The sequence below is a fragment of the Nomascus leucogenys genome, chromosome 18 (genome assembly GCF_006542625.1).
Source record: "Nomascus leucogenys isolate Asia chromosome 18, Asia_NLE_v1, whole genome shotgun sequence".
Classification (NCBI taxonomy): domain Eukaryota; kingdom Metazoa; phylum Chordata; class Mammalia; order Primates; family Hylobatidae; genus Nomascus; species Nomascus leucogenys.
Window position 1 is genome coordinate 47,439,338 of NC_044398.1, and position 13,564 is coordinate 47,452,901.

Sequence of the window (13,564 nt, forward strand, 5' to 3'; positions counted from 1 at the left end):
ATTCAAGACTATTTTTTACTTCTTTTATAATATGGACCCTTCCTTGATATGTGCACTGTAATTAAATCGAACAGTGGAAGAAGGGTTGGTATTGTATGGAAATATTTTTAGAGAAAAAAAAAACACAAAAAGTCAGAAATTGTGATGTATTCCTGTAAAGTTACACAGAGGTGCCTGTCTCTCCTGCCTCCCTTTCCACCTTCTCCACCTCTTCTGCCTCTGCCACCTCTGAGACAGCAAGACCAACCCCTCATCTTCTTCCTCATGAAGATGATGACGATGAAGACCTTTATGATGGTCCACTTCCACTTAATGATTATTAAATATATTTTCTGCCAGGCACGGTGGCTTAGGCCTATAATCCCAGCACTTCGGGAGGCTGAGGCAGGAGGATCACTTGAGGTCAGGAGTTTGAGACCAGCCTGGTCAACATTGCGAAACCCTGTCTCTACTAAAAATACAAAAATTAGCCGGGCTTGGTGGTGCACACCTGTAATCCCAGCTTCTCAGGAGGCTGAGGCAGGGGAATTGGCTTGAACCTGGGAGGTGGAGGTTGCAGTGAGCCAAGATTGCACCACTGCGCTTCAGCCTGGGTGACAGAACAAGACTCCATCTCAAAAAAAAAAAAAAGTAAAGTAAAAAAAAATATATTCTTTGCCTTGTGATTTTCTTAATAACATTTTCATTTCTCTAGGTTTACTTTATTGTAAGAATTCAGTGTGGAATACATATAACACACAAAATAGGTGTTAACTGTTTCATGATAGTGGCTAGGCTTCCAGTCAACAGTAGGCTTTGGTAGTTAACTTCTTGGGGAGTCAAAAGTTATACTCAGATTTTGACTGTGTGGGGGGTTTGCATCCCTGCATTTTTCTAGGGTCACCTGTTTAATAGCACTGGGGTGATAATGCACATGTGTCATTGTTAGAGAAAGAGCTCATGGGCCTCCTTGTGGTGTTGTGTACTGGGGATCCAACTCCTGCATTGTTAAGGGGTCACCTGTTTAGTAGCACCGGAGTAATAGTGCACATGTGTCCTTGTTAGAAAAAGAGTTCATGGGCCTCCTTGTGGTGTTGAGTACTGCCGATCCAGCTATTCCATGCTACTTTTCTTTCCCTAGTTTTGTGAAACCCTGTTTCCTTGATTTTATTTATATTCTTTAGTCAGTTCTCAAAATCCTTTGAAAGTGATTTGGAGGAAGGGAAGAGGAACCTGCAATCTCAGCAGTTACTCAGGTTTGGGTTCTGATTTCCATGGGTGATCCGCATTCAGATTGGATGAAACCTGTGGCTTCAATTGTACCTAAGTGTGGACGCTACCCAATTACAAGTAGTTAGCCTCGAACTCTTTTTTGTACCATGGACTCCCATCTCCAGTTGTGTCCCAGGAACTGGGTGAGAGCATGAGATAGTTTTCCCTGTAACTGAATGCATCTTTTGTCTTTGTTTGTCCTTGTGCCTGTCCTCTGCCCAACCACCCAAATCACAAACCTAGACACCTAAAATCTGTCATTTTCCTTCATAATGGCACCCATCCACCACATACCAAGTCCTTTTAAATAAGTCTCCATTCTGCATTTGAATGATTATACATCCTGATTGTCTTTTCACCACCTTTCCGTTAGCCTTGGCCCTCATGACTTCTTCATTATTGGACTAATGAGCTACAAGTGTTTACCCTCCTAGTCCTTCTCTATACCCCTTGAAACCTCGTGCAGAATAAATGCAAATTAAACTGTGTCTTAATGACACCCCCGCAGTTTTCAGGATAAAGTCTATATGGCTTAACTTAGTTGTCTTTCATCTTCCCCTCTTGATTACCTCAGTCTCTTGAAACTTTCTCAAATATTAGTAACATTTCTTAAAAACTTGCTACTTACAGGAAACATCCTAAGCAATTTGTCATAATCAAATGAAATTTATGGGGAAAACAAAACAAAGCAAAACAAAACCTATCACTACTGAGGCCAGAGAAGTGAAGAAGTTACCGAGGGGCACGCAGCTGGTGAGTTGTTTCTTTGAGGCTGACTCATCTTGAGCTCATTCATGATTAGCAACCTTGTGGTAGTAGAATGAGTGGAGTTCCTGGCAAACCGCAGGATAAAGTGTCTCTATCTCCATTATTCTGGGTCACTTGTGTGGATGTTGTCTTGGGAAGCAAATGAAGGCAAGTAGAGGCTTTGGCTTTCCTTAGAATAGATTTTCTTTAAAACTTAAAATTTCTAAACTCTTTGTGCTTGAGTAAGTCCATTAGATGGCACTAGTATTTACCTTCCAGAAGATTGGCATTAAATTTCAGTATTAAAGCAATTTGTGGATTGGGGGAAATATTTAACTTGCAAGTTATTTCTTTTATCTGTCAAATATGGGGGTGAAAAGATCGGCACACAGTATTTATTCTGTGTTCAATTTTTTAAAAACATTGCTAAACAGGTTATACTAAAGAGTTGATAAAAAGAATTTTATTATTTAGTTACTTTTTGAATAAATCTGCCAGTTGATTAAAATGAGCCTAATTTAATCAGTATTGTATTGCATACTGAAGATAATTTAGGCTAATGTCAAGGACACAGTTATCTCTCCTTTGTAGAAAGTGTTGAAATAATGAGAGTAGCAAAAAAGGAGTCAGAAAATGAAGTTTTTCATCTGTGCCCCTGGGTGGATATTTAAAAATCACACCCTTCCTTTTTGCATGCAAATTAAACTGAAAGTCATTTTGTACTGTAACATTAGCCTTACATTTTACAAAACAAATTTATTGAACTTTGATCTTTTGCTAATATTGGTTTGTGGTTGTCAGAATGAATTCGAGGTTTTCATTGTGTGTCATTTTCACCTGGACTTTCATTCAGAACTTGAAGTGAACAGAAGTAGTGGGTTCGATATATCTTAATTTGAAAATAAATCACTGTTAAGCAGCAACTCCTAGTTCTACTTTTTTCTTTTTTTCTGAATCACTTTTTTCTTCTCTATCTGCCCTCCCCACTCCAGCCTGTGTCTTAATAGAATCATCTGAATTCCTTTCTTCCTTTAAAGTAGTTAAACTGCTCTCAGTTTTTCTTGTGATGCTTTTAGATGGAAGCTAAGTCATCGCTGAGGGTCTTGTTCAAATTGTGAAGTCAGCAGGTAAAGGGATTATGAACTCCCAAGTGAGTCCCCTATACAAAGGCAGGTTGCCTTGGAAACAAGGCTAGTTCTTAGAGTTGGAAATACCATCTTTTCTTTAAATGCCAGGGCTGGTGATGTGCTGGCCCCTGCTGCATCATCTCTAGACCTAACATTGTGCGGAGAACTTTTCCATGACTTTGTGCAAATTGCTTAACTGCTTCCCAGTTCTGATTGATTGGCCAAAGCCACAGCCAAGTTTTCTTTTCTGGTGCTTCTCATTTTAAATATAATTTGCAAAATTTAGGACTAAGGAAGTGATCCTTCAAGCTTCTATTTTAGAATGAAAAGTTTTCCACTACTGATTGCCAAAAAATAAAGTATAAAGTTTACCAGATTTGAATGGCAAGACATTTTAGTGATGAGTCATTTTTTTACAAGTTCAACAATGGAATGGATGGGTTAAGGAAGCCCAGCGAGGGAATGTCTCGGTTCTGTGAGATGGTGTTGCTTGATGGTAGAAACGGAATTACCCTTGTTTCTGACGACCCTGGATATGAACTGTAGCAGGGAGCTCAATGGTACAAGTTGGTAGGAGGAGGCAGTTGTAACTTAAGTGGGACTCCTACTTTCCCTGCATCTAGACATTCGTAACTTGCTGGTGGCACGGCAGGAGGAGGGTTTGAGGGTGGTGTGTGGGTATGGAGACAAGGTCTCTCCACCCATGGAACCCGGCCCTGGTTTACTCTATCCAGCTAGCTGAAGAGGTAAAAAGACTAGAAAGAAAGGGCCTTCCTAACTAAGGTTCTCAGCTCTGGAAGACTAGAAAGGGCCTTCCTAACTAAGGATCTCAGCTCTGTTTTTGTGGAGTCACCAATGGAGGCAGACATTCAGAGGAGCAGGAGAGCAGGGCATGCTCCTGCCTGGGCGTAACTGTCCTGCTGTGTTTCTGGGTTATGCATTCACATTGGCAGCTTTTCATGCCCTAGGACTATTACAGTGTAGGGACTGGGGGAGATTTCAGGATTTGACTTATGCCTGGGAGTGAAGGGAGTGGTGTTTTGTGGAGAGTAGGAAGAAGGTGGAAAGTATCTCACCTCCAGTTGCTTGCTCAGTAATGTTTAACATTGTGATTGGTGCTGTGGGTTTTGGTGGTGGTTGTCTTTTAATTACAGTTTAGAGAGGCTGTGTGTGTGTCTGTGTATGAGAGAAAGAGAGAGAGATTTTGGTTTATCTCATTAAGACCTATCTATTTCTTACATGATGTTGGGCTGTTTTTCTTTTTTTGTTTTTGTTTTTGTTTTTTTTTTTGAGACGGAGTCTCTCTCTGCCACCAGGCTGAAGTGCAGTGGTGCAATCTCGGCTCACTGCAACCTCCATCTCCCAGGTTCAAGCGATTCCCCTGCCTCAGCCTCCCGAATAGCTGAGACTACAGGTGTATGCCACCACGCCCAGCTAATTTTTGTATTTTTAGTAGAGACGAGGTTTCACCATGTTGGCCAGGATGGTCTCCATCTCTTGACCTCATGATCTACCTACCTCCACCTCCCAAAGTGCTGGAATTACAGGCATGACCCACCATGCCTGGTGGACTTTTGATTAATAAAAATATTTTGGCCGGGCACAGAGGCTCACGCCTCTTAGGAAAAAAAAAATCTTTTTTTTTTTTCTTTTAAGCAAAATCCCTACTGCAGACTATGTTGTTAATTTAAAGAGTTACTATTGAGGGATTCTCTTGTTTATCATTTGTTAATGGAGGCATTTCTGGATACACGTAAACATATGAATTGTCAAGCTAAATTGTTCACAGATTAGAACACCATGCTGTTGACCCCTGTTTCCACATTGCTCCCTCTTAGATATGTTGGAAGGTTGGCAGAGTGGCAAGGCTGGAACATATACCCATAGGTGAGGAACTGCTCTAATATCACAAACCATGGGGCTAGAGCCTGAGACGGGTTTGAGGTCGAGTTTCCTGGTACTGTGTAGGTGAAAGTCTACCCACATTTTGCCATTCTTGGCTTAGCCAGTAGGAACATTCGCTAGTCTTTAATGTGCTCATGGTATTTTAGTGTTCCTTTCTAAGTTTTGGGTCTTTTTTATCAGACAGTATATACACTTCTTAAAATGCTGATGAAGTGTGGAATTAATCTTGCATGCGTAACATTTAAAGTTTTCCAATGGCAAGCTTGAGATTCTTGTTCTGTAGCGAGTTTTTATTGGTATAGTTTGTATTACTATGATTACAAAACATCATTGGTTCAAATATATCCTTTTGCTTACTCGTCCAGTTAAACACTAGCTCTATTTAAATGAGTTTTTAATGAACCATGCTAGCAAGTAAGGCTCAGAGAATGATTAAGGATTTAGTATTGTCTCTGTGTCATTAAAGTAAATTCAGTCATCAGAAAGCTTACAAATTGATTTTTAGTTCCCTTTTTGTTGTGTCTACATAATAATTAGTTACTACATCATTGCATTTGCTTCTGAGATTATTCATCTTGCCCATTTGCCAGTCTTACCATGTTCTCTTTGACGGAACACTGCATGTGTTCATGATAAAATCACAACTCGTGCCACTTCCTCCAGTTTGGAATCAACCTATCTGTATGTGATTAGCCCATTTCAGAATTATTTTGTTCTGTCTTACTGTTCTATCTTACTTTTTATTAATACTTAAGCAGTAGTGTAATGTAGTTGTAACCTCGTGGGTGGGTACCAGTGTAACAGTGGCACTCATGATAGAGAGTAGAGCAAGAGGGGTTTATATCATATTTGGCAGGTGGGTCAGTTAGCTGATGGCTATACAAATTTGCATATTTTCATTGTGGTTTGTGGTTGACATACTCAAGGCTATTAGTTGAATATAAGTCTTAAATTGGGAATCTAATTAGTCAGAAGGCTCAGTGGGCGATAGACTGTGTCACCCTGAGGGACAACAGAATTAAATTTCAGCTCTGAAATGGAAGCATCAGGGCTAGGGAGTATCATAGGTGAATATCTTTCACTGTGGTTTCCAGATGCAGTGGAATATCTCTATTAGGCATGAGTGTTCAAGAAATACTTTCTTCTTAAAGGATGGCATTAGCTCTTGTGGGATAGGTCTCCCTTTGGCAATTGACAAATAGAAGCTTATGATGGTGGTGGCCTCCTGAGTTGTTCAGGAAGCAGCGGGAATGTTCTGCCCTCTCCTGCATGATATTTTGTTGGAAATGGCTTCATTAAAGATTGATCTCATTTAGCTCCCTTTCTTATGTTGGATAATACACTGTGATAATCTACACAAGCATGTTAGTGTTTGGTTAGTTTTTCTTTTATGTAAGTGCCGCAGGTTATCAAGTGTGCTTTATGGGAGACAAGTGTAAATGAAATCTTAAAAAAAAATAAGAGATAGAAAAAGGGGAATCAGAAACTCAAATACTTGATCTAATTTATAATTTTTTGGACATCCTTGAGTGAAAGGGCAGAAGAATTTAAATGTATTGGTAGGTATGACCCTGATTATAGAAATCTATAATTTATAAACTATGGAGAGGAAAAGTGATATTTCAATTAGTGATAGTTTAGAATTATACATCATGGAACAGCCTCACTTCAAACTTAAAAAATGCGTGTATCTCTACCTTCTTTAGTTTTATTGTTTTTTTGAAATTTATTGCATTGTGCTGTAGTTCTCCCATATCTGCTGAATTTTCTTTCTATTCTCTTCTGTCACATTCTTTATAAGCCCATCTGCCCATGACATCTCCCTGCCGTCTCTCAAACACGCACTTTCTGTGTTGTGCTTCTTGTTGACTAAGCCGCTGGATGTGGCTTGACTCATGGAGGCTGCTCATGTTTCTTAGATGAAGAGAGGGTCATGGAGGCATCTTCAAGTTTATTCTTGTTTCTAGTATTCTCCAACATGTTTTGTACTTTATCCAGGGCCAAAATATGATGCCTTTTTAAAAGAATTAAAAGTCTTTATTTCATAGGAAAACAATTCCATATATTGACATTGAGTATCCAATGACACCCATCATAATTGACTTTCCCTGGATATGTTTAGCTTATACATGAAGAAAGCAGTGGAAAGTGAGAGATCGCTCACAGGGTGTCACAATAAAATGGCTTCTCAGGGTGTGTGGAGTTTGAACCTAGAGGTCTTTGAGATTTCACTTAGACTTGGCTTAAATCAGCTTTCATTTTCCTGTATGAGGGTAGAATCTGCAAGTTCTTTGATCCTTTTAAGCCCTCTGGTTAAGACTGAGTGATGGCATCAGCAGGATGAATTGTCTGTGATGATCTTCATTACCCTCAGATATGTTCAGAAAAATTTTAAGTGGTGTCATCAAAATTGCATTAATTTGGTAAAGGCAGGTTATTACGTTTGATTAATCAAAAATGAACAGAATCCTATTCAGAGGCCTGCAGATAATCTTAGTTTGTAGCCTGCCAGTGGCTTGTGCTGTGGATATGTTAGATGCTCCAGAGCAGGAAGATTTGGAGAAAATAGGATCTTTGACTTGATTTCCCATCTCAAATTTATTCTGTATTTATTTATATGCTAGTCTCTGAGCCTCAGCTTCGCTTCCTGTTAAGTGAAATAATAAAAATGACTTTGTATTTCTGTGGGGCCCTCTAGAGGAGGATGTAGAGCGTCTGTGGAAGGTCTTCATTTTGTGCCATATCTATGTTGAACATGCATTTTCTAGCATGTTGTCTTCTTTCCGTGTTCTTTTTCCCCTTCCTATTCCTGTGTAGATCCAAGACACAGCAATTGAGCTTTGCATCAGTCTTCTTTACTCTTGAAACTAATTCTCATATTTACAAAAGTAGAACATATTTATCAACCGTCACAATATAATTTAATAAAAGCTCATAGTAAACGTGCTTATTGTGTTCTGCAAGTTGTATACCTTATCTCTTTATTTGTCCCACATCTGTCAGAGCAGGCATAAGTGGCTGAAAACAATGCAAATTCATTACCTGGCAATTCTGCTTGGTAGAAGGCTGACATGGGTCGGAATGCTGTAAAATCAACGTGTTAACCATGCTCCTTTCTTGAGGCTCTAGGGGAGAATCCATGTCCTTGCCTTCTAAATGCTGATCACTTTCCTTGGCTCATGACTCCCTTTGTTCATCTTCAAGGTGGGCAGTGTAGTATTTCTCTGGCCATCATCACATCTCTCTCTGGCCGCAGCCAGTCGTGGCTCTCCATTTTTCCAGACTTAGGTAATTAGATGGGGCTCTACCTGGATAATGAAGGATAATCTTTCCATTTTAAGGTTCTTAACCTCCATCCTGTCTGCAAAGTCCCTTTTGCCTTAGAAGGTAACATTCACTGGTTCCAGGAGTTTGGACGTGGGTAACTTTGGGGAGACCATTATTCTGTCTACCCACAACCACCATCCTCTTTTCCAAATGAGGAGAGTAAGGTCTGGAGATGTTAGAGAGGCCACTGGATTTACCAACAGCTACCCAAAAAATAAGGTCAGAGCTGGCTTTGAATGTAGCTTTCTCTGATTCTCTATTGCTGTTAGCCACTTTACTACATGCAGTTGTGGGCTTTCAGGTCTTAATTTTACCTATTAAAGGGACTTCCCTAGATCCTAGGGTTTTATAAGCATTTCTGTGTGATGTTTCTATAACAGGTTTTCTGTTGGGGGATTCTGATGTTTCATGGTTAAAGTGACTTGTCCTGAGGTAGGGGAAAGTGGGTGACAATGTTTAGAGTTTATTTATACTGGGGCTATTTTAGGTGTTATTCAAATTCTGCCTGTCTTTTCTCATGGAGACTTGATAGATGAATGGGACAGAAGAGAGATTAATAATTATTGCAAGGAAAAAATGAACTTTCAAAACGCTCTACTTTGTGGACAGCAGTGAAGATTCCATCTGTTAAATTAGAATTTGAGTAGCATTTCACAAATTTAAAAGACTTTTCCTTTACTTTTTGAAGGACATGATAGAGATTTTTAATACGGAGTTTTTTTGTGAAGGTTCCCCCCCACCCCACCTTTTTTTTTTTTTTTTTTTTTTTTTTTTTTGCTGTGTTACTATATGTATTCTTATAGAGTAGATTTTCTAAAATTATATATCTTTCCCAATTTAACACAAAATTATTTCATATCCGGACCTGGCACTTAAATTTTGGTTTAAAAGAAAGCTGTAGAATTGTACGTTATTGGCATATTGCAGATCACCAACTGTGATTCTATAATGTTTTCTAAAAATGCTGGAGATAATTATTGAAACTAATATATATGTATAAGCTCTTCCATCATGTGTGGCATTTAAAGACTTGTTCTTTGTAATTTTCAATCTCCATTTTCAGTCTGCAGAAAGGACTCGATTCTTGAGAGAACACATCATTGTGAAAAGTTAATAACAAAACATGAATTTCATTTGCTTCCAATTAAGCACCAAAATGTCAAAACTTAATATCTTCAAAATGCATATTAAGCCACACACCTTATGAAAAGTATGATGATATTAAAATCAAGTGTAGCAATACAAAATCCTCATGCAGAGCTTGAAATGAGTATTTTTAGTTTTTTTGGGCTACAGAGGTACCTTGACTTTTAGTTTTATTGCTCAAACTGAAACTAAAATTGCATGTTACTAGAAAGATTGGCATTATACTTGGGCTGGGTTGTCAAACTAGGGACCATGGGCCAAATTTGGCCTGTTTATTTTATAAATAAAATTTCATTCAAATGTAGTCACAATCATTTGTTTTTCTATTGTCTGTGGGTTCTCTTTCATACTATAATTGGTGAGTAGAGTACTTATGAAAGAGACAGTACGGACCACAGCTCCAAAAATATTTACTGTCTTATTCTTTTCAGAAAAAGTTTGCCGATTGACCCCTAATTTAGTGGAATGTCTGTGTCTCTTATATAGGCAGACACTTGCCAGTCACTGTCAGATAAACAAACTGGTTTTACTATATATGGATATTTTGGTGTATACGTATACATACCTTTCCATTTTTTTTGTAACTATTAAGGACTTCTTTTCCGATTTATATTGTTCATTATAAGGTTGAGTGGCCCAATTATTCATCCTACTGTGATTTCTTCATACCAGTTACCCTGGTATGGTATGAACCCTGGTTCTGGTTCTTCCAGATTGTTTAATCAGCTGATTCTATCTATACGTCAGCAGGTTTCTGAGCTTCCTGTCTCTTTGTGACTGTACAATGGTTTTCTTCGTTGTGTCGGTGATAAATGGATCGATGATATATAAATGTTCATGGAAATAGCATTTGTTCAAAATGAAAAGCCATTTATAAAATGAGGATTGTAATTATGAGTCCTACTCATATTCTGTACATTTGCGTTTCTGTTTTTGACCGGAGACAAGTATTAGCCTTGAAAAAGCTTGGATTGGAGGCAGGAGAGGGGTTCATTTTGGTTCCAGTCATGGTTCTTTTCTTGGAAGGCAAAGCTGAGTTGCTAGGTGTGGGATTGAAGGGTGAATCTCCAAGGTGACAGCCATTGTGGATCCTTAGAAGTTTTTTACTCTTTGGGATTTATTTTCTATGTTATGTTATGTTATGTTATGTTATGTTATGTTATGTTATGTTATTTTAATTTTATTTTTGAGATGGAGTCTCGCTCTGTTTCCCAGGCTGGAATGCAGTGGCAGGATCTCGGCTCACTGCACCCTCCGCCTTCTTGAACTGGGTTCAAGCAGTTCTCCTGCCTTAGTCTCCCGAGTAGCTGGGATTACAGATGTGTGCCACTACACCCGGCTAGTTTTTTATGTTTTTGGTAGAGATGGGTTTCATCATGTTGGCCAGGCTGGTCTTGAACTCCTGACCTCAAGTGATCCGCCTGCCTAGGCCTCCCAAAGTGCTGGGATTACAGGCGTGAGCCACCACGCCTGGCCTACGCTTTGGGATTTATAAGAAGAAGTATATTAGCATTTTAAGAACTGTATTAGTTATAAGAAGACAGTCAATTTTTATTTTTATAGCTTTTTAAAATATTATAACATTTAAAATTTTTAATTTGAAATAATTTTATACTTCAGAAAAGTTGGAATAATAGTTACAGAGTATTTCCGTATATGCTTCATCTATCCCTAATGTTAACATTTTACATAATCATAGAACAATTATCAAAAGAAAGAAACTCACACTGAGTCAGTACTGTCAACTAATCAGAGCTTATTAGAATTGTGCCTATTTTTTCACTAATGCCCTTTTTCTATCCTCCCACTGCATGTAGTTCTCATTCTTCCTCAGACTCCTCCAGTTTGCACAATTTCTTCATTCTCCTCATTCTTTCTTTTACTTACATGACCGTTGATACTTTTGGAGAGCCTTATTTATGTTTCAGAATATCCCTCAATTTGGGTTTGTCTGATGTTTCCTCACAATTAGATGGATGTTATACATTTTTGGCAAGAATACCACAAAAGTAATGTTATATACTTCCCAGTGCATTTTATCAGATGGTACGTGATATTGCTACATCTTACTATAAATGACATTAACCTGGGTACAGCAGTGGCTGCCAGGTTTCTCCACTTCAACGATATTACTGTTTTGCTTTTTAGTCAAAATGACTCTCCTGGGGAGACATTTTGAGCTATGCAAATATCCTGTTTATTATCATATTCACACCCATTAATGTTAGCATCTATTAGTAGTTTTTACCTGAACAATTTTTACTGTGGAGGTTGCCTAATGATGATTTCTGTTGCCATCTTTCCTTCTATTTATTATTTGGAATGCTACAGCAGGGAACAGCTGTTTATTCTCTACCATTTATTTGTTCAATTATTTATATCATTATGGACTCATGGATTTTAGTCTTTAGTTTATTCTTTGGATAATGATCCACTGCCAGTATGATTTCTTTAGTTCGTAAGTTGTCTCAGCTTTGTCCGTTGGGAGCCCCTTCAGGTTGACACCTGCTTCCCTTTGATGTGCTTTCATCATTTTTGAGTACCCCTTTTTGACATCACAAGGCATTCCAGGCTTACCATGTGTTTCCCTGACCACAGCCCTGAAATCAACCATTTTTCAAGGAGCCCTTGTTCCTTAATTGGAGAATGGTATTAGAAACCATGATCTGGGTACTAGGCATGCTCAGTGGCACTGGGGATGCCGTTGTTTCTAGGATCTCTGTGTGGACAGAGCTGGGAACTCTTTATATTCACACATTCATTAACATTTGTTGGTATTCTTACCCATTTGTCTGTGTATTTACCTAACTATGTACTTATAGAAACTATGAGTTTGGCCAGGAGCGGTGGCTCACGCCTGTAATCCCAGCACTTTGGGAGGCTGAGGCGGGCAGATCGCTTGAGGTCAGAAGTTTGAGACTGGCCTGGCCAATATGGTGGAACCTTGTCTCTACCAAAAATACAAAAATTGTCTGGGTGTGGTGGCATACGCTTGTAATCCCAGCTATTTGGGAGGCTGAGGCAGGAGAATCACTTGAACCCAGGAAGTGGAGGTTGCAGTGAGCCGAAATTGTGCCATTGCATTCCAGCCTGGGTGTCTCAGGGAGTCTCCATCTCAAAACAAAACAAAACAAACAAACAAAAACTGAGCTCATACTGATATCCTGGATTCCATTCTGAACATCAGTTTATTCTAGCTTTTTCTTCTCTGTAACTTCTGTTTCTGACTGTGAAAACATCTGCTTTCATTATCAAAAATATTTGCACTCATTTGTTCATTCTTCGTGTGTGTGTGTGGGGGGGGTGTAGTAGAGTAAGAACTGCTAAAGAGAAAGAAGTTTACTAACTAGAATAAATATTTGTATGACAGTTTTTCTTTAGCATGTATCTTACGCACAAATGAGAAGATACATGTTTAGTTTTTAATATCCCCTTTTTATGTGAATAGTAGTTCATACCATGTGTGTATACACACACACACAGATATATATGTGTACTCATATATATACACACACACTCTTTTGCATTTTTCTTTTCCATTTAAATATATATCCTATATTTTTAAGAAGATTTATATCTATCCCTGACTTAGCATGCTGTGATAGCAAACAATTTTATTATTTTTTCACCCATAGACTTTTGAATATGAAATGTACGACTTAGAATTATACAAGTAAAGCATCAAAATTTAGGGAAACACTGTTTCTTTGAGGTTTTTCTTCCTAAAACTTACCATTTTAGGGTCATTTATATCAGTGTTTTTGCACTATAGAATTATGTCAAAATAGTACAAAATTTTGGTAGTAAATTAAGTGCCTTTATTTATAAGTGCACATTTACCTTTCATTTCTAGCTGGTAGCAGTGTTTGATGAGCAGGATCCACATCATGGAGGTGATGGCACCAGTGCCAGTTCCACGGGTACCCAGAGCCCAGAGATATTTGGTAGTGAGCTTGGCACCAACAATGTCTCAGCTTTTCAGCCTTACCAAGCAACAAGTGAAATTGAGGTCACACCTTCAGTCCTTCGAGCAAGTAAGTGAAAGCTCTTTCTTCTCTTCA

General features: G+C 38.6%; 1 protein-coding gene across 6 annotated transcripts in view; it reads left to right on the forward strand.

The window, feature by feature from the left end:
• PARD3 (par-3 family cell polarity regulator) overlaps positions 1-13,564 on the forward strand; it is a 705,675-nt gene that overhangs the window by 291,447 nt on the left and 400,664 nt on the right. For all 6 annotated transcript variants that reach the window (XM_030797833.1, XM_030797836.1, XM_030797834.1 and 3 more), the window contains exon 3: positions 13,357-13,537. In XM_030797833.1, the coding sequence (XP_030653693.1) occupies positions 13,357-13,537 (181 nt within the window). The remainder of the gene's footprint in view (positions 1-13,356; positions 13,538-13,564) is intronic.